Source organism: Oncorhynchus mykiss, chromosome 13, assembly GCF_013265735.2.
Source record: "Oncorhynchus mykiss isolate Arlee chromosome 13, USDA_OmykA_1.1, whole genome shotgun sequence".
In the NCBI taxonomy this organism is placed as follows: Eukaryota; Metazoa; Chordata; class Actinopteri; order Salmoniformes; family Salmonidae; genus Oncorhynchus; species Oncorhynchus mykiss.
In genome coordinates this window covers 20,442,059-20,462,262 of record NC_048577.1, presented here as the reverse complement: position 1 = coordinate 20,462,262, position 20,204 = coordinate 20,442,059, and the positions used below count along the sequence as shown (strand labels likewise).

At 44.1% G+C, this 20,204-nt stretch overlaps 2 protein-coding genes across 3 annotated transcripts; both read right to left on the bottom strand.

Annotated features, from left to right (window-relative positions):
* Positions 1-2,120: 2,120 nt before the first annotated feature.
* cdc6 (cell division cycle 6 homolog (S. cerevisiae)) lies at positions 2,121-6,860 on the bottom strand. 2 transcript variants are annotated; one of them, XM_021557094.2, is made up of 9 exons: positions 6,704-6,860; positions 5,671-5,968; positions 5,204-5,452; positions 4,821-5,020; positions 4,388-4,542; positions 4,089-4,195; positions 3,587-3,827; positions 2,986-3,208; positions 2,121-2,635 (listed from the first exon to the last, which is right to left on the bottom strand). In XM_021557094.2, the coding sequence occupies exons 2-9, from the start codon at positions 5,924-5,926 to the stop codon at positions 2,405-2,407; spliced, it is 1,662 nt and encodes a 553-aa protein (XP_021412769.2). In that variant the 5' UTR covers positions 5,927-5,968; positions 6,704-6,860; the 3' UTR covers positions 2,121-2,404. The 2 variants fall into 2 exon arrangements, with proteins under 2 accessions (XP_021412769.2, XP_021412768.2); XM_021557093.2 differs by lacking the exon at positions 6,704-6,860 and adding an exon at positions 6,140-6,548.
* A 346-nt stretch (positions 6,861-7,206) lies between these two features.
* LOC110485890 (WAS/WASL-interacting protein family member 2) lies at positions 7,207-20,131 on the bottom strand. Its single transcript, XM_021557095.2, has 8 exons — positions 19,624-20,131; positions 17,903-18,036; positions 16,862-16,994; positions 15,442-15,555; positions 12,888-13,700; positions 10,473-10,709; positions 9,726-9,836; positions 7,207-9,632 (listed from the first exon to the last, which is right to left on the bottom strand). The coding sequence occupies exons 2-8, from the start codon at positions 17,963-17,965 to the stop codon at positions 9,589-9,591; spliced, it is 1,515 nt and encodes a 504-aa protein (XP_021412770.2). The 5' UTR covers positions 17,966-18,036; positions 19,624-20,131; the 3' UTR covers positions 7,207-9,588.
* Positions 20,132-20,204: the final 73 nt, after the last annotated feature.

Below are 20,204 nucleotides of genomic sequence, written 5' to 3'. Positions count from 1 at the left end.
GAAGAAGAAATTAAACACCCTTTACACCCTCACCTCCAATAGCAGGCATCTTATGTAACTGACTACAAAAACAGCATGCTATTCACAAGGACCACAAAGGAGGAAATACAGTTGAGGTCAGAAGTTTACATGCACTTAGGTTGGGAGTCATTAAAACTCGTTTTTCAACCACTCCACAAGTTTCTTGTTAACAAACTATAGGTTTTGGCAAGTCAGTTAGGACATCTACCTTGTGCATGACAAGTTTTTTTTTCAACAATTGTTTACAGAAAGATTATTTCACTTATAATTCACTGTATTACGATTCCAGTGGGTCAGAAGTTTACATACACTAAGTTGACTGTGCCTTTAAACAGCTTGGAAAATTCAAGTTAATGTCATGGCTTTAGAAGCTTCTGATAGGCTAATTGACATAATTTGAGTCAATTGGAGGTGTACATGTAGATGTATTTCAAGGACTACCTTGTGAAAATCAAAAGAAATCAGCCAAGACCTCAGAAGAAAATAATTGTAGACCACCACAAGTCTGGCTCATCCTTGGGTACCACATTTATCTGTACAAACAATAGTACGCAAGTATGAACACCATGGGACCACGCAGCCGTCATACTGCTCAGGAAGGAGACGCGTTCTGTCTCCTAGAGCTGAAAGAACTCTGGTGCGAAAAGTGCAAATCAATCCCAGAACAGCAAAGGTCCTTGTGAAGATGGAGGAAACAGGTACAAAAGTATCTATATCCACAGTAAAACGAGTCCTATATCAATATAGCCTGAAAGGCTGCTCAACAAAGAAGCCACTGCTCCTAAATGGCCATAAAAAAAGCCAGACTACGGTTTGCAACTGCTTATGGGGACAAAGATCGTACTTTTTGGAGAAATGTCCTCTGGTCTGATGAAACAAAAATATTACTGTTTGGCCACAATGACCACCATTATGTTTGGAGGAAAAAGGGGGGGCCTTGCAAGCTGAAGAACACTATACCAACCGTGAAGCACGGGGGTGGCAGCATCATGTTGTGGGGGTGCTTTGCTGCAGGAGGGTCTGGTGCACTTCACAAAACAGATGGCATCATGAGGGAAGAAAAATTGTGGATTAATTGAAGCAACATCAAGACATCAGTCAGGAAGTTAAAGCTTGGTCACAAATGGGTCTTCCAAATGGACAATGACCGCAAGCATACTTCCAAAGTTGTGGCAAAATGGCTTAAGGACAACAAAGTCAAGGTATTGGAGTGACCATCAAAGCCCTGATCTCAATCCTATAGAAAATGTGTGGGCAGATTTGAAAATGCGTGAGCGAGCAAGGAGGCCTACGAACCGGACTCGGTTACACCAGCTCTGTCAGGAGGAATGGGCCAAAATTCCCCCAACTTATTGTGGGAAGCTTGTGGGAGGCTAACCAAAACATTTGACCCAAGTTAAACAATTTTAAAGGCAATGCTACCAAATACTAATTGGGTGTATGTAAACTTCTGACCCAGTGGGAATGTGATGAAAGTAATAAAAAGTTGAAATAAATCACTACTATTATTCTGACATTTCATTCTTAAAATAAAGTGGTGATCCTAACTGACCTTAAACAGGGAATTTTTACTTGGATTAAAATGTCAGGAATGATGAAAAACTGAGTTTAAATGTATTTGGCTAAGGTGTATGTAAACTTCTGACTTCAACTGTACATAAATACTCACAATATGGACGACTTGATCTGTGTGTTGATACCGTTTCCAAATTGCAACTCCTCGGCTTAAACAATTGAACGCGCACTTACAATTAATGTGGGCAGTGTATTAAATTAGTTAACGAAGGACTTACCCTGTTTGCTTCCTCCGGCTGTTTGGTCGTCAATGGCTTTGCTGGCTGAGATATTTTGACTCTCACGTGCGTTGTCATTGTACCCGTTTTTGTGGACTGCATATTTCAGAAAGCTCATTAGCAGCAGGCAGGCCTTTAATTTATTCTGACTAAGGAAAAAGGACTACGGCTATATTTCCTCATTATTTTGATGGTATGCCTACAGTTTACAAAATAATCGTTTTTTTATTTCTGACTTTCTTTTTTGATGCACCATGTTTAACAAAAATGGTAGGCCTCTTGCCGAATTAAAATAAGAGCAACAACTGTTTAAAAAGTTTGTACATTCATTTATTACAACATAAATGTACATACGGTTTTCACCCCCCCCCCAAAAATGAGCATTTTAAACAAGTTAAAAGCAGCTAGTCAGTTTGGCTGACCATTTGAAATGTTTCTAGTCCATGTTCATCATCTGTTAATAAAAATGTAACAAATCGCTGCATTTCCCCATTGTTCCGCCCCCCCCCAAAAAAGGAATCCCCCCCAAAATGAAAATAAATAAATCACAAATATAAATCTGGGTCAGTTGATATCATTGGGGTGAGAGGTCATGGTAGGCCAGAGGTCAGGATGCTGCCCAGCAGGGTGCGATCCTTCAGAGCATTCTCCACGTCCCTCTCCTCAATCTTCAGAGAAACCTTGGTGAGGCGAGCCTCCTTGGCTTTTTTCAGGGCAAAGATGCCCCGGCTCTCCAGCAGACCGCAGAGGGAGAGGCACTCGCCCTGGCCCACACCACCCACCTGTCTCTTGGCACACAGGCGGCTGTACACCTCGTGGAGCTGAGGGGTAGAGAAGAGTCAGACTTGAGAAAGAATTGGTACTGACCTTCAGCAACCCAATGACCTTCAGTGGTAACCAGGTCAGTGCAAGAGAAAACATCACTTTTCATTCTGACTAGCTACCTAGACTTCTATGTTAAACGCACACCGAGTGTACAAAACATTAGAAACACCTTCGGTCTGTCATGGAAAGAGCAGATGTTCTAAAAATGGTTTGTACACTGTGTATATCAAGGTGTATTAGAAAATTATTAAAAGCAACAAACAAAAAGAAAGCTACATGTTTGCTCTCAATTTACAAACTTGGGTGGTAGTATCGTGTTGGCACCAATGCAGTGGCCATCTCTCACCTTGCCCAGTGGGATCTCTTTGTTCTTGCCGTTGCGGGTGAGCAGTAGCAGACAGCACACCAGTAGTTTCTGCTGGAGGGGGAAGCTCTCTCCCTCGGAGGAGGACATGCGGTCCCCGTACACCTCCGACAGCACCCTGGCCACCTGGGGCACGCTCACACGAGACGCTGTCGTTTCTGCGGCCTTCTTTCGGTCGTCAGATTCCACAAGCTCTACAGCTCTCCTGTAACAGAGGAACCGGCGTCACGCTACTACTTTGTTCTCAAACAAAACTTCAACCAGTTAATCGGCGCCTGGGGAACAGTGTGTTAAGGCAGCCCCCCGCACCTCTCCGATTCAGAGGGGTCAGGTTAAACGCAGAAGACATTTCAGTTGAATGCATTCAGTTAAACAACTGACGAGGTATCTTCCTTCCCATTCCAACTTTCCAAGACTATAACTAGCCATAGTAAAACAAAAAAATTGGGGGGGTTGCTCATATTTGATCTTACATTTATTTTCATGGCCAAGCCAACGGTGTCCTGAGTCGTCAGCATTGCAACCAACATGTTATTTAGTATTAACAGTGTATTTAAGATATTTAGTCAATTCGTTCCCTCACCGGCAGATATCCAGAGCTTTGCGTGCGTCTCCCGACACAGCAGACACCTTCCTGGCACAAAACTGCACGGCCGACACGTCCAGTAACCCTTCTCCGGACACCTGTGCGAGTCGGTCCTGCACGATGGCGGCGAGCTCCTGGCGGCTGTAGGGTGGGAAGTGTAACAGCTGGGGGCGACAGCGAGGCAGGGCCTGCAGCCGGGGGAGGATCCTGTCGGTCAGGTCCAGAGCGTTGGCGATACCTAGAATGGGACGACACCGTCATTACACCTGCCTGCATACAGGAGGACTAAGGACAGCCCGTATGAGGAAGTGGCTATGAGAGAGTTGACTGGATGGAATTTAAATATAGAAATGGGCAGACGTGTGTGTGTGTGAGGGTTTTAGGGTGAAAACTTCAGATTAATTCTTAAGATATTAACATAGAAATTGTAACGGCCAATGAAACGTGTATACCAGAGACGGTGTATATGGTTTAACACTGTATATTAGGGGGTTCTTACCAATGAGACAGAGGCGGGACTTGGGCAGGTAGGGCCACTCAAAGATGGTGTAGAGAACGTCTTGTGCCTTGCTGTCCAACTGGTCCATTTCATCCAGGACTAGAAGACTGGGCAGAGAAGGAGAAAGGAGGTTAAGCGAGAACTTATCAGTCAGCAAAATGTAAATCCTCTCTCAAATATGTTGTTGTTTAGGGTGTAAATTCAGAATATATGGATGAAGAAAACTTCAGAGCGAAACGCAACTTTTTTTCTCTTTGCAAAAGTGATTTAAGTTTTAGTTCGGGGCTATAGAAACTCACACAGTGGGCCCTGTGCTGGTCAGCAGTTTCTGCAGCTTGGTGTCGGTGTGGCCCCCGGAGGCCCCCAGCTTCTCTGCCAGCAAGGGGAAGATGGCGTGGGAGCTACGCAGAGCCATACAGTTCAACACCACTGTCTGAATCTCCTTCAGCTCATCCTGGATCAAGAGAGGAAATAGTTAAATTCATGTAAGAGAAATCAATGAGGTTCAATTTACACAGGGTTCAGGGCTATACACAAAGGGTGGAATTAAGTGATTCTGCACCGTATGGTAGAACTGTAAGGTCATTTTAGAGTATTGGGTTCCACTCAAGAACCAACATTAGGCTAATGAATGTTGGAATCCTGTCAAGGCAACAACTCCAAGGCTAGGCTAATGCTAACAATTAGCCCATCATCAACAAAGCGGAGGCAAACGCAAACAGTGGCGCTAACCTTCATCTCCTGCAACACACAGTTGAGGCAAGCCGTCTTGCCGGTGCCAGGGGCTCCAGAGATGTAGAGGCTGGCCGGGCTGGCCTTCAGGGCCTTGTCCTCCAGGAAGGAGCGGATGGAGGACCTCTCGTCCTCCCGGGATAGCAGGCGCTCTGGGACAGCAGTGTGGAGGGCCTGCTTCACACTGTGGAACTTAGACTCTGGAGAGGGACCGGAAGATGGGTTAATACTCTGCCTTAAGTCTATGAAGTGAACATTTAGAATAATGAGCAAATCAAATAAAGGCACACATTTGTCTTTGGAGTTTAACGCTCTTCATTTGCACTTGAGAAAAAGATACGAGGAAGAGAAGATGAGAAAAGAGCGTGAGAGACACGTCTTACTTTCAGCAAAGAGGCGGACCCCAGGCGTCTTCTCTGATCGGGGACATGGGCTCCCACTGGGGGTCTCATGCAGTCTGCTGGGGGAGGCCCTGGGGCGGGAGGTTGGGGAGAGGGGGGTCAGTAGTCTCCTCGGGGATAGAAGGGGGGAGTTCTCAAAGCCCAGCTTGCGGGGGGAGGCCAGGTTAAGGCAGGGCTGTTTGGGAGGAGAGCCCAGCAGGGTGGCACTGAGGTTACAGCCATTTTCATCTCCTGAGAAACACACAGAAGACAGATGGTTAGGTTAGAAACAACATGTCTGTCTTTTCGATAGCACCTTACGTTTGCATCAAGAGTTGAAATAATTACTTGATTTTGAGCACGGTGGTTTATCAGCTTAAACCTTGCACAGAATATGTAAAAATCACAAACTGCCTAAAGTTTTAGACAGTGAAACACTTTCAAAGTTGTGTATAATAGCAATCCCATACCTGTGCGTTTGCGAGGGCTGAGGGGTATTCTTGGGCACAAAGTTATGCCTTTGAGGGCCACGGGCCCATGTGAGAGGGGCGTTAGCTGGGCCCTCTCTGGAAGGGACTGCGGTTTAGAAGCCCCCACGGAGCAGAGGGACTGGGTCTCCTTCAGTTGGGATGTGCTCTTGGAGGGGGTGCTTTTTGAGTGAACCCCAGAGGACTTGCGTCTGGGGAACTGGAGGATAGGCTGAGCCTGGGAACGTGTGCTGGGCATCTTCCCTGTGAGCACTTTAGCGTCCAGACCGGTTTCAAAAGACTGAGGGGGGAAGAGATAAGGTCAGCCATTGTGACAACACCTATGAATAGATAAGACTGCAAGAAAAACAATTGTCTTATGTTCAAGAGTGATTTGAAATGAGTGAACACAGAAGAGGTACAGAACCGCTTAATAGTAAATGATACCATCCATCCTAGCGATCAGGCCTACCCTGATCGAAGTAGTTCCGGTATTTTCCACGCAAGTTACTGTTATAACTGCTAAGCATGAGTCCCACGATTTAGAAGAGTATGCGATCTTTGTGCCGTTGTTGCACTGTTGTAAATCAACATTACAAAAGGTTATAGCCCGAATGTTCGATTGTATACTGACAATGCAACAAACAACTTGCCATCTTCCGGGGCCATCAGAATGGTGTGAATTCTCAGTAACTACTGTATCTGCAGACTCAATGGCGACAACTATACGTGTACTCATTTGTGGCGCCAACAGTACAAATATGATTAAAAACACTGAAATGTCGTAAAATACCACAATCAAAGAAAACAGGAAATATATTTATTGCGGTTTTCGACAAACTGTTTTTTTGTATCTGACTAGCTAGTTAAACTTGACTGATAATAATTCCCCCAGTATGCTACGGAAACTCGCTCGCAATACATCTCCCTCCCCCCCAACTCAACTCTTGACAAAAAAAAATTACAACTTTCTCGTCAAAGCCAACGTAATGTTACAAGTTCACACGTTTTAAACATGTATTGAAAGTAGTGTTACCTTATTTCAGTTCTTGATTAAATAGTATTCGGCTAGTCGTCTAGGTGGATTTCGTGTGGTCTCTGGCGCGCTCTGGTCTGACTGACTTATGAAACAAAACTTGCGCCAAATGTCTCCACAACTCCTCCCCCAATCAGCTGGACTTCCCGCAGCTAAGGTCTGATTTGTCCTTCTTGTGTCATTTTGTTATTTCCCAGGCTCTCATTGGTTCATCTTCGATTGTTAGTTAGCGTTAGTGTCTACGTCACACAAGTACACGGTGGCGGGAGTTTCAATAATATATATTTTGGCGGACTGGAAATCTCCCGGGAAATTCAGCATTGTCTGGTGTAACATTTAACACAATATTCTCCGGTGTCGTTAGTAATTTGGTTGCAGTTTGAGAGAATTACTCAAACTTCTGCATATGTGCTCTGGCATACGTATCGAAATATTTTTTTAAATGATGAGTAAGCTATTTCAATCATTAACTTCCACAATAAATTACATCTGCAAGAAGGTTAAAAGATGGATGATAGAGATGGTGATAAAGAATCAAATACAATGGACACCAAAACAATCACGTACCCCTTTTCCCCCCAAAAGCATAGATTTATTTCAAATGATAAAACATGGTTGATTAACAAGTGAAATGACCATGGCAGGAATGAACAGGGTGAGAACATGAGAATCACAGTCAATGAGTCACCTATGTGAGACTAAACATATCCATCAATCACACAAGTTACACACACGGTCAGACATACAGAGAAGTGCTGCAAAGAGACCCGTCCCTCTGGCTGTCAGACAAAGCCCACAACTGGACTGTTGTTAAACTTTTTAATCAATTTCCTCCCTATATTACAAGCTTTTTACAAACATTAAAATATATCAATAACTACAATTACCATATTTCTCATACTTTATGTAAATATACATTATTTATTGCATTTTTAATAGACTCACTTTTATTTTTATCAAACGCACTGGTACCGATAAGTATGACAATAGATGTGTAAGGCAACAACCAGCCTGAGGACGACATAAAAGGAATGGAGAAGAGAAAATGAATCTATTGTCATGTAGCTGGTCCATGTAGTTCTCTTTCACGGTAGTGGAATCATTACAGAAATCACAAAGCTACAATGTAATGACAGTTTAGGTATCACGCATTAAGAAGCTCCTAAGTCAAAAAATATATATATATATAAATCCACCATGATGACATTTCTGGGGGCCTACTCTGCCCAAATAGTTCCCTGGTGCTCCAGGTGAAGTTTCCCCTAGGTACAGATCTAGGATAAGATTCCCTTCCCCAATCCTAACCTTAAAACATGAGTAGGGAAAATACAAAACTGACCCCTAATCAGCACCTAGGAGCATCTTCACCCTACAACCTTCTTCTGGCACTTAGGCGTTTCCTTTTTGGTTAGTTGCTACCAATGAGAAGTGAGAATACAAACAAAATCGTTCCTTGCATAGGAATGCATTAAAAACTCAAGCATTATGGGTTCCCTCTGGCCAGGATACAGTCCATTCCAAAGGGCCACCAGCAGTAAAATCAAATATTCTAATTTCAAAAAAATTGATTACATTTTTTTTTGTTCTTTGAAGGAACTTCAGAAAGACAGGGTTGAATGACTGACAGCCCTGCAAAGCTACCCTTGGTCCAAAGAAAGGAATGAGGGTAATAATTTAGCCATGATCGCTCCCCTTGTGGCAAGAAACAGGAACAGCATTGAATAAAGTGAAAGTAGAATTTCATACAGTACTCTCAAACGCCTTCCTTGATCAATAAAGTAAAGGAGCTTTGGCAGCTAACGATCATTAAAGAGGACCGGCATTATGGATCCCTGAAACATGTCGTAGTGTTGACAAAACGAAGAAGCATTTATTTTTTTGTTTCAGATAAATCTAGACTGCAACCGATCAGAGCAGCACTTTGTTCTCCTCTAGTGTAAAAACATGGTATTCACAGGGGCCACGGTTAAGCTGCCACAGAGCAATGCCATGAGGAAGAACAAAAAAAGATCTAATTGGGAATGCCCCTCACAGTCTTTAGACTGTGTCACGCACTGTCAGCAAGACTCGCCCTCTCATAACATGACAAGCATTCAAGTAATTTCTCCTGTCCCTGTTTCATACCAAAAAAAACTAAGCCATTTCTGTGTGACGAAAACAACAGCTTTCCTAAGTGTGAGAGGCCCCTGATTCTACTCCACCCAACTATTGGCACATCAAGGTAGGAGAGAATTCTAGTCCACACCTTCTCCTCAGGGCAGTGGAAGCGCGGCATTTAAAAAAAACCTATAGAAAACACACCACATACTATAGATACCAATTGACACCCAACACATTTTTGCAGATGTTGGTGTGTCCCCTATATTGTCCTACAGACGACACAGTTACTGCGGTTAACCACAGAACATTTACAAAAACATAAATTCATATATCGCAGGAAATCATCATCATCATCATCATCGTGGATTATGCACACATTTCAAAATATGGAATGCAGAATTCTTAGTTGGTCCTGCTGCTATAAAGTATAATCAATGCAACGCCCCCCCCCCCCCCCCCCCCCCCCCCCCCATCTTGCAGAAAGATTGGCTTGTGACCACAGCACAGTCAAACAGGTCAGTTCCTAGGCACCTCAGTGGTTTTGTTCGATCATGCTGAAACAGAAGTGTCTGAAGTGTTTGTGGAAAAGAGAGCGACTGGTAGTGTAGCGTCGAACAAGACTAGTGAACTTCCTATAGTGTTTGGGGGTTGACTTGTTTCCGGCTAGTCATATAAAGTGTCTATGTTTAGGCCTGTGTGTGTTTCAAGTGTCGTGCCACTCCCCTGAACGTCCTCTGATTAGACCGAGTGACTTATTAATGTCCTTTGGTCCTGAATTCCATAGTTCACCTTGCCACTGGTGGCGCTGGAGGTACTCCCCGGAACATGCCTACAGGGCGTAGAGGAAACAAAAGGGTACATCAGGTCAGTTCTTAACTCCAAAAACAGTGGTGTGGAGAATGAATTAAGCCTAAGCCTGTACCTGGTCCAGGTTTATTGCTTTTGCTGGGGTAGATCTTGGTGAAATTCCTATATTCCTCAGGGGGTGGGAAGTCCTCCACTGGGTGGAAGTCAAACTTGGACTCAAAATCCTCTGAGGGTTCAGAAAGGTAAAGGGTCAACACAACATTGTAAATCAAGATAACACTAAACTAGCAAAAAAATGAAGGCCAAGACCTTAGTACAGTAATAGAATGAATAAAGTACAGTAACATTGGCCCAGCATATAAACTCATTAGAAGTCATGTATTTTTGACTTCTCGAGCTTGCTCTAGTAATTTCCATTTCCATTTATAAATGCCATGCACAATGGTCAGTTCTCCTGGAAACTTTAATTTGACTGTGCAATCTATGAACTCTATGAATGCTCTGGGTTGGTCACAATACAAGAGGAACATTTGCATTACTGAGCTGGCATTTGAATATGGGGCTATAATACCTGACAATCTACTACCAACAACAACTAGGCTACTAGTGTCTCCAACATGTCTGTTGGTTTGAGAACTAACAAATGGCCATAGTGTTCCAAAGTAGACCATGTTCAGGGCTGTTGAGGCCAATACTCAACACAAGATAGATTCTAAAGCGATGAAAAGCCAGCAATCACATCATATTAATCAAACAAAGTGACAGTTGCTCAAAAACTGGACTTGCATGAAAACCAGAATGTACAGGGGACACTGACGACCAGGACTGGGAGATGGGAGGAAATGAGCCTGTCCTGACTCACCTATATTGGACTTGGAGGAAGAGGAGTGTCCGTTGCGGATGGGCGGGGGAGGCGGTGGGGGTCCGGTCCGGGAGGAAGACGAAGGGGGTGGAGGGGGCCTGGGCCCCCGGGTGTGGTGGGGTGGCTCCGAGGAGGTGGTGTTGGGAGCGACAGCACTGTGGATCCGGTAGGGGGGCGGGGGAAGAGGGGCTTGCCCACCACCCCCGGTTCGTGACCCAGGATTGGGTGCAGAAGGGGCTGCATCAGTAGCAAACAAACACACGCAATAGTAAGACCATGATGATGCCTGATTAAAATAATCACATAGCAGCAATTAAGGAGCAAACATATCCCTTCCAACCTGTAGCTTTCTGAAAAATGTATGTACTGTACTCTACAGTAAACAGAAGTGGTATAGCGCATTTGAAAAGTATTCAGACCCCTTGACTTTCTCCACATTTGTTACGTTACAGCCTTATTCTAAAATGTATTAAAAATTGTCCCCCCACCCCTCAATCTACACACAATACCCCCTAACAACAAAGAAAAAAACGGTTTAGACATTTTTGCAAATTTGTAAAAAATATCACATTAACATATGTATTCAGACCCTTTACTCAGTACTTTATTGAAACACCTTTGGCAGCGAATTACAGTCTCGAGACTTCTTGGGAATGATGCACCTGTATTTGGGGAGTTTCTCCCATTCTTCTCTGCAGATCCTCTCAAGCTATTTTCAGGTCTCCAGAGATGTTCGATCGGGTTCAAGTCCGGCCTCTGGCTGGGCCACTCAAGGACATTCAAAGACTTGCTCCGAAGCCACTCCTGCATTGTCTTGGCTGTGTGCTTAGGTTAGTTGTCCTGTCTGAGGTACTGAGCGCTCTGGAGCAGGTTTTCATCAAGGATCTCTCTGTACTTTGCTCCGTTCATCTTTCCCTCAATCCTGACTAGTCTCCCAGTCCATGCCACAGAAAACATCCCCACAGCATGATGCTGCCACCACCATGCTTCATCGTAGGGATGGTGCCAGGTTTCCTCCAGACGTGACGCTTGGCACTCAAGCCAAGAATCATCAGACCAGAGAATCTTGTTTCTCATGGTCAGAGTCTTTCGGTGCCTTCTGGCAAACTCCAAGTGGGCTGTCATGTGCCTTTTACTGAGGAGTGGCTTCAGTCTAGCCACTCTACTATAAAGGCCTGATAGGTGTAGTGCTGCAGAGATGGTTGTCCTTCTGGAAGGTTCTCCCATCTCCACAGAGATCACTCTGACAGAGTGATCGTTGTGTTCTTGGTGACTTCCCTGACCAAGGCCTTTCTCCCCCGATTGCTCAGTTTGGCTGGGCTGCCAGCTCTAGGAAGATTCTTGGTGGATCCAAACTTCTTACAGTGTGTTCTTGGGGACCTTCAATACTGCGCATGTTTTTTTGGTATCCTTCCCCAGATCTGTGCCTTGACACAATCCTGTCTCTGAGCTCTGCGGACTATTCCTTTGACCTCATGGCTTGGTTTTTGCATTGACATGCACTGTCAACTGTGAGACCTTATATAGACAGGTGTGTGTGCCTTTCCAAATCATGTCCAATCAATTGAATTTACCAAATGTGGACTCCAATCAAGTTGTAGAAACATCTCAATGATGATCAATGTAAACAGGATGCACCGGAGCGCAATTTCAAGTCTCATAGCAAAGGGTCTGAATACCTATTTAAATAAGGTATTTCTGTTTTTTATTATTAATACATTTGTGTGTAGATTGTGTGTAGATTGTAATTGAATCAATTTTAGAACAAGGCTGTAATGTAACAGTGGAAAAAGTTAAGGGGTCTGAATACTTTGTTGAAGCACCTTTGGCAGTGATTACAAAGTACCGAGTAAAGGGTCTGAATACTTATGTAAATTTGATATTTAAATATATGAATTTTCAAACATTTCTGAAAACCTGTTTTTGCTTTGTCATTATGGGATATTGTGTGTAGATTGATGAGGGGGGGGGGAAACTATTCAATCCATTTTAGAATAAGGCTGTAACATAACAAAATGTGGATAAAGTCAAGGGGTCTGAATACTTTCCGAATGCACTGCATACTTGTGAGCAAACGTTCCATAACTGCAGGTGGCAGTAAATCAGCAACCTTGGCTTCATACCTGTTCCAACAACACACTAAAGGTAGCAGTATGCCCACTTTCAGTTTGTTTGCCAACTCATAGAAGTAGTAGAAGAAAATTGACTCAATGGCACTGCCCATGCTCTGACACCATAATGGGACATATACAATGTTGACATGTCTAAGACTATGGCTACTACCCATCCTTTCCTTTCAGACCATGAACTTGTGTGTGGAAGAAAGGATTGGAAAAGGTCATTACCCTTTGTGACAGCAGTCCCTTGATAAGACTTATGGCTCCCCAATACAAACATTGAGCTGTGTTCTAGTACCTGATCTCTTGCTGGGGGGCTCCCTGGCGGGTGGGGGTGGTCTGCCAACCCCTGGAGGTCCTGCAGATGGCGAGGGGGGTGGAGGAGGTGCATGATTGCGTCCGCCGTAGCTGCCGCCTGAGGAGTTCTTCTTGTGCAGTGAGTTGTGCCTCTGGGGAAGTTTCGGAGCCCCATCTCCAACAGGGTGCCCCATGGGGCCATTGGAGGTGCCCCCAGAGGGTTGCCTGTAAGGCGGGGGCGGAGGGGGTGCCGAGGACCCCCCAGTGGGTGGCCGTGTGGAGGAAGGAGGCGGTCTCGATGAAGGAGGGGGACCAGAGCTGGGCGGAGCCGGGCCTCTTTGCGGCGGCGGGGGGAGGGGCTTCTCCCGGCTGTTGTTGGGGCCTACTGGGGCCTTTTGTTGCGGGGTTAACGGGGCATTGCTGCGGTAACCACCTCGGTTAAACGGCGGGGGAGGAGCTGGGGCGGATGTGCTGGGCTTCAAGCCCCCTGTCGAAGAAGGTGGAGCGGGTGGGGCTGATGTGCTGTGTTTCATGCCTGAAGGAGGGGGCGGAGCTGAGCCTGAAGTACTGTGCTTCATGCCCCCAGTGGAGGAGTGGGATGAGCTGGCACTGGTTGGGGGGCGGGAGATGTCGGGGAGAGAGGGGCGGTGGGAGCGCTGGGGCTCCGGGGGGGAGGGTTTGTCTCTTGGGGAGGGTTTGTCTCCTGGGGAGGGTTTGTCTCCTGGGGAGGGGGAGGTAGATCGGCCTGGGGTGGACCGGGGGGCTGCAGGTCTGGAGCCTGGGGGACGCAGGGCGGATCTGCCCACTGAGGCGTCTGGAAGGAAAGCATAGAAACACACATTTTAGAACACTATGCATAAATACACCCATTCACATACTTTCACCTACACACATCAAGCTTCATGGCAAATGTAGAACATCCAGTAGCCTGGGTGCCAGTCTGTTTCTGCAGTATATTTATAGTAGCATATTTATATAAGGCCCAATGAAATCCATGTTGTAGAGAACACGGGCGGAATCACGGAATCCAGACAAAATGGAGTTCAACAATATTCAAAAATGTATTGAACTTAGTTGGAAATAAACTAAATATTGAACTTAGTCATAAATTTAGCCAAGTTAATGATAAGACCTGAACAAAAAATGCACCAGTGATTTGTATTTTCATGCAACTTTCTGAAATGACACAGAAATGGCCGTAAGTTGTGTGTGCGCGCAGAGGGCGCGTATGTCTACACTTTGTGTAGCCGTTAGCGATGATGCTAATGATAACCTTCTTCTGGTAGAGATCTCAATTCAACGTTAACTACAAAGTAGCCTATGCCTATCTGGCAGAATGATATCATGATTATTTGCATCAATCCAGTGGCCATTTGTTTTGCAAACTCAAATTACAAGCACAACAGAAAAGCTGCTAACCAAACAGTCTCTTGCTGGTGCGAACTTGCATTAAACTACACCAAAAAATCTAAATAAGCATCGCTGTGGACTTAGAAAATTTAATTTGGTTGTTTTTCTATTGAAGCTGCAATATAACTTTTTGGGGGCGACCTGACCAAATTCACATAGAAATGTGAGTTATAGATATGTCATTCTCATTGAAAGCAAGTCTATGAGGTGGTAGATCTTTCTATGCTTCCTGTTCTTAAGTTTTGTTTTTGAGTCTTTTACACCAGCTTCAAACACCATCTTTTTGGGAATGGAAAAGATTTCACAGCAGTTTAGATGGTACAATGATTCTCTACACTATACTTGCTTGAAATTAGGCAATCATTGTGTAAATATTTTCTTAACTATTTATTGAACTAAATTGTTGGTATGTAAGCATTTCACGATAAGGTCCTGTTGTATTCCGCGCATGTGACCAATAACATTTGATTTGACTATTAGAATTGTAGCAAGCAGGAAATGGCAGAGCTATTTCTGCATTGTGCACATTTAAAGTGTGATTTTGAGCGTGAAAGCTTGAAAAGGAAAACAGAAACCTGGAAAAAGAAAAATATTTTTTTACCCCTTTTTCTCCCCTATTTCCAATTGGTAGTTACAGTCTTGTCTCATCGCTCCCGTACGTATTCGGGAGAGGCGAAGGTCGAGAGCCAAGCGCCCTCCGAAACACGACCCAACCAAGCCGCACCACTTCTTGACACAATGCCCGCTTAACCCGGAAGCCAGTCACACCGATGTCTCGGAGGAAACACCATGCACCTGGCGACCGTGTCAGCGTGCATTGAGCCCGGCCCGCCACAGGAGTTGCTAGAGCGCGATGGGACAAGGACATCCCTGCCGGCCAAACCCTCCCCTAACGCAGACGACGCTGGGCCAATTGTTTGCCGCCCCATGGGTCTCCCGGTCACGGCCGGCTGCGACAGAGCCTGGACTCAAACCAGGATCTCTAGTGGCACAGTTAGCAACTGCGATGCAGTGCCTGAGACCACTGTGCCACTCGGGAGGCCTGGAGAAACACATTTAAAAACTAAACAGAACCAGGCAAAAAATAAATCTGAATTTACAGGGCTCCATTTACATTGTAATCATATGTAGTGAGTTCTGCTTACCTCCAGCTCCAACTGATCGTAGTTTTGGCATGCCCCCAGCGAAAAGGCCTCCCCCTGGCCCACCACTGCTCCCTCCTCCACCTCCTCTACCACCTCCACCACTTTCCTTTGGTTCTGGGGAAAGCAGAGGTACGAATGTCCTTGTTACACTGTTGTGCTGATAATGCTTGCATTGACATTGTTGAAAGACATTTGTGGCAAAGAATTGTGCATGTATAGTACCAGTCAAAAAAGTTTGGACAACTACTCATTCAAGGGTTTTTCTTTATTTTTTGAATTTTCTACATTGTAGAATAATAGTGAAGACATCAAAACTATGAAATCATGAAGTAACCAAAAAAGTGTTTTATAAAAAAATACAAAATAAAGTATTTTATATTTGGGATACCTCAAAGTAGCCAGCCTTTGCCAAGAGTGTGCAAAGGTGTCAAGGCATTCTCTCAACCAGCTTCACCAGGAATGCTTTTTTAACAGTCTTGAATGAGTTCCCACACATGCGGAGCACTTGATGTCAGCTTTTCTTCACTCTGCAATTCAACTAATCCCAAACCATCTCAATTGTGTTGAGGTCGAGTGATTGTGGAGGCCAGGTCATCTGATGTAGCACTCCATCACTCTCCTTCTAGGTCAAATAGCCCTTACACAGCCTGAAGGTGTGTTGGGTCATTGTCCTCTTGTAAAACAAATGATAGTCCCACTGAGCGCAAACCAGATGGGATGGCGTATCGCTGAAGAATGCTGTGGTAGCCATGCTGGTTAAGTGTGCCTTGAATTCTATATAAATCAGTGTCACCAGCAAAGCACCCGCACTCCTCCTCCATGCTTCATTGTGAGAACCACACATACGGAGATCATCCATTCACCTACTATTTATCTCACAAAGACACGGCGGTTGGAACTAAAAATCTTACATTTGGACTCAGAGCAAAGGAAACATTTCCACCGGCCTAATGTCCATTGCTTGTGTTTCTTTGTCCGAGCAAGTCTCTTCTTCTTATTGGTGTCCTTTAGTAGTGGTTTCTGTGCAGCAATTCGACTTTTGCCAAGGCACACTTGTTAATTGAAATGCATTCCAGGTGACTACCTCAGCTGGTTGAGAGAATGCCAAGAGAGCACAAAGCTGTCAAGGCAAACAGTGGCTACTTTGAAATACATTTATATTTTGATTTGTTTAACACTTTTTTGGTCACTACTATATGTGTTATTTCATAGTTTTGATGTCTTCACTATTATTATACAATGTAGAAAATATTAAAAATAAGAAACTCTGGAATGAGTAGGTCTGTCCAAACTTTTTACTGGTACTGTATGTATGCATAAACGTACATGTATAGTCTCTGTGTGTGTGTGTGTCTCAGCAGAAAATGAGGAGAGTGCAAAAGTTAGTTTCTATCTCCTATAGGTTTCTTATGCTACTTACTCTCTATAACAGGTGCACTTCTGTCATGGACCACTCCAACCTTCTTCAGCCTGGCTCCTTTGGAGATATCAGAGAGCAACGCTCCTCTCCCCTTCGCCTCATCCCGATTCAACTTAGGTGCTGTAGTGTTCGCCTGAGGAAAAGATATGAGCAAACCACCATGTTAGTTAGGTTGACCATGCCAAAGAGAATAACATGAACTGCATAAGGTACCGCCGTTATAGCAACAGATACAATAGATGGCAATGCAGCATTATGGTGCAAGTTGATAGTAATCCACATGGTCAAATCAAATCAAATTTTATTTGTCACATACACATGGTTAGCAGATGTTAATGCGAGTGTAGCGAAATACTTGTGCTTCTAGTTCCGACAATGCAGTAATAACCAACAAGTAATCTAGCTAACAATTCCAAAACTACTGTCTTATACACAGTGTAAGGGGATAAAGAATATGTACATAAGGATATATGAATGAGTGATGGTACAGAGCAGCATAGGCAGGATACAGTAGATGGTATTGAGTACAGTATATACATGAGGTGAGTATGTAAACAAAGTGGCATAGTTAAAGTGGCTAGTGATACATGTATTACATAAGGATGCAGTCGATGATATAGAGTACAGTATATACGTATGCATATGAGATGAATAATGTAGGGTAAGTAACATTATATAAGGTAGCATTGTTTAAAGTGGCTAGTGATATATTTACATAATTTCCCATCATGGTGCCTGCATGGGTGTGTGTTTGGTCAGCTCAGACATTTTTTGGTTTGTGTTTGGATTTGTTTAAAATGTAAAAACTGCATCCTTTGGCATAGCAACCCTAGAAATCATACTATGGGAAATGTGGGCATAATAACATATTTGGCATAGTATCTAACACCAGCAGGTGTCGAATCATCCTTATTAATAACACAACAGCAAATAATGAGTGACTTCAGTTATTTTATCATGCAGTTATGAATCTCTAGAAACCCTTCAGAGGACTTGTGAGTTTTGTCATGTTTTGAACATCAGTTTAGGGGCTGGACTGACCTGGTTGAAGGTGGGGGGAGGAGGGGGTCCTGGAGGAGGAGGGGGAGGAGGAGGAACGGGCATCCTGTCCCTCTGTGGGCACCTTGGGGAGGAGGTTTGTTCACCGTCTCAGCTCTGGGTACACTCTCAAACTCCTGCGAAACAAGACAGAGGAGAGACTCGGGCTCAGTCAAATACACGCAACAAGGTCAAAAATATACACTCCTGAACTAAACTGGGGTCAGAGTAAAATTGTACATCCTTGTAGTGTCATGTTTGACATTGGTGGACTGTATTGAATTCAGGTGAGTCAAGATATCATTGGAACATCTGTTCAAAGACCATTACAAATTCACCTCTATTTGTAGCTGTTGACTACAATGGTGGCATGGACCACACTAAAAACAACTATTCTCTAATTCTACATGCATATTCTCACTCTAGAATGATTCAGCTCAGTAGAGCTCCCAAAACCAGTTGGTTGGCTGGGCTGAGCTCATTGTGGATACAGACATACAGCACGTTCAGCTAGGCAGCAAACCCCACCCTCCTTCACTCACCCTAAACTCCATTCCACAAGCTACCTGTTAAGAGTGTTTGAACAGGTTTTCACAGAAGAGGAAAACAAATGGAATGTCATCGGGTGAGCTTGCCAGTGAGGCGATAAGGAACAGAAATGCAGCAGCCATTGTAAGTTGCTGCCTCGAGTGAGAGAAACCGAGAGTGGACAGCACAGCCCGCCACTTCACATTTCATCCATTGAGAAGATTTGATGTTGTTTTTTTTGCACTACCGGCACCAACCATTTATGTCAATCAAAATGTCTCTAGAATCTCCCATAAATGTTCAATCGTGTTGAGATCTGGTGACTGAGGCAGGCATGGCATATGGTTAACATCATTTTCATGCTCATCACACCATTCAGTGACCACTCCTGCTTCCACACGGGGCATGGTCATCCTTTGTCGACCATCCATAGCCATGGTCGACAAAATAATGGCCTGCCCAGCATTTTTGTAGATCCCTAAGCATGATGGGACGTTAATTGCTTAACTAACTCAGGAACCACACCTGTTTGGAAGCACTTGCTTTCAATATACTTTGCATTCCTGATTTACTGTAGTGTTACCACCTGTACATGCGCCTACTTGGAGAATTGCCAATGGACTACAATGTTAAAACCTCAGAAAAAGGATTATGACATTCTTGCAGGGTAGGGGAGGTGTTCAAGCTCCTTCTCTAACATAATATGTGACCAATTGAGTTAGTTTGATGGTTTTGTGGACGGGGAAATAAACTAGGAGTAAAAAAAAAAGTGCCGATGTCAGTAACTATTTTGGGCCTAACGTCATATTAAACACAAACTAGCAAACCTAAAACGAGCAGGCCTGAGTCAGAAGTCACTTGAATTTCACTTTCTGATATGCAGAAAATGTAAACACAGATTTGATAAGGTAACATTCCAAATCAGAAATGGTCTCGGGTCGCTAGCCAATGTCTACGCACGCTCTCTGTCAAGCTACAATAGGTGCCAGGTGAGCGAGCCCAAAAACATGTAAGTTATAAATTAAAATCAATTAAAATGCAATTCCTTCCCCTTGGCCTAAAAGTTGAACTACCTAACTGGACATTGTTTGAATTAATGTAGCAATCTAGGTAAAAATGTATATCAAGTGAGTCAACTAGTTATTATCTGGATAACATGTTGATCTAACTAGCTGGGTGGATTGGCAGTGACTTACCCTGTCTCGAAGGATTGTGAGTCTCGTCTTCAATAACAACATGAATGGAAACTGCAGTTGTGGCAAGTTTGCTAGTTAACACAATCCCAGGCAGTAGGTGGCTCTCTTGGTTACTTGCGAAGAAAATCTAATAAAAACTGGGGGACACTAGCAGCTAAATTAGCTTGCGAAATCAACTAAATCCAATACCCAAAGATAGCTTGCTAGCTAAATTACTGTTTACTCGCGACAGCTGTCAAGTGAAATTTTGCTGGCGTCTTAACTATGGCTGTAAACAAGTTATATTTCGGCGCAAAAGCTAATTCGAGGTACGCGTAACTCCAGTTTATATCCTATTTTCATATACTTTTTATTCTGCTCTCCCCTTGACCAGCAAGTAAAGCGAGACTCTCGCTTAACAACTGTTTCTGTCGCTTCTCGGAAACCCGGAACTGGGCCGTCCAACACAAAATGGAGGCAGGCAGGTAACAGGATCACCGCCGACGAGTTTATCAACTGGGAAAACAGCGACCTCAAATGGAATGAAACCTGTAGGATACTCGCGAGAAACGAGCTATAATTAGTTTAGAAACTCTTGTGAG

What these genes read in the sequence shown, in the direction of transcription:
- cdc6 (XM_021557093.2), bottom strand. Translation starts at nt 6,406, where the DNA reads ATGAGTACACGTATAGTTGTCGCCATTGAGTCTGCAGATACAGTAGTT. An exon ending in AAAGCTCTGGATATCTGCCG is followed by an intron (nt 3,209 to 3,586) that starts GTGAGGGAACGA and finishes CCTCTGTTACAG; the next exon opens with GAGAGCTGTAGAGCTTGTGG. An exon ending in AAGAGATCCCACTGGGCAAG is followed by an intron (nt 2,636 to 2,985) that starts GTGAGAGATGGC and finishes TCTACCCCTCAG; the next exon opens with CTCCACGAGGTGTACAGCCG.
- LOC110485890 (XM_021557095.2), bottom strand. Translation starts at nt 17,965, where the DNA reads ATGCCCGTTCCTCCTCCTCCCCCTCCTCCTCCAGGACCCCCTCCTCCC. An exon ending in CTCCCCCCACCTTCAACCAG is followed by an intron (nt 16,995 to 17,902) that starts GTCAGTCCAGCC and finishes TCTTTTCCTCAG; the next exon opens with GCGAACACTACAGCACCTAA. An exon ending in AAGTGCACCTGTTATAGAGA is followed by an intron (nt 15,556 to 16,861) that starts GTAAGTAGCATA and finishes TGCTTTCCCCAG; the next exon opens with AACCAAAGGAAAGTGGTGGA.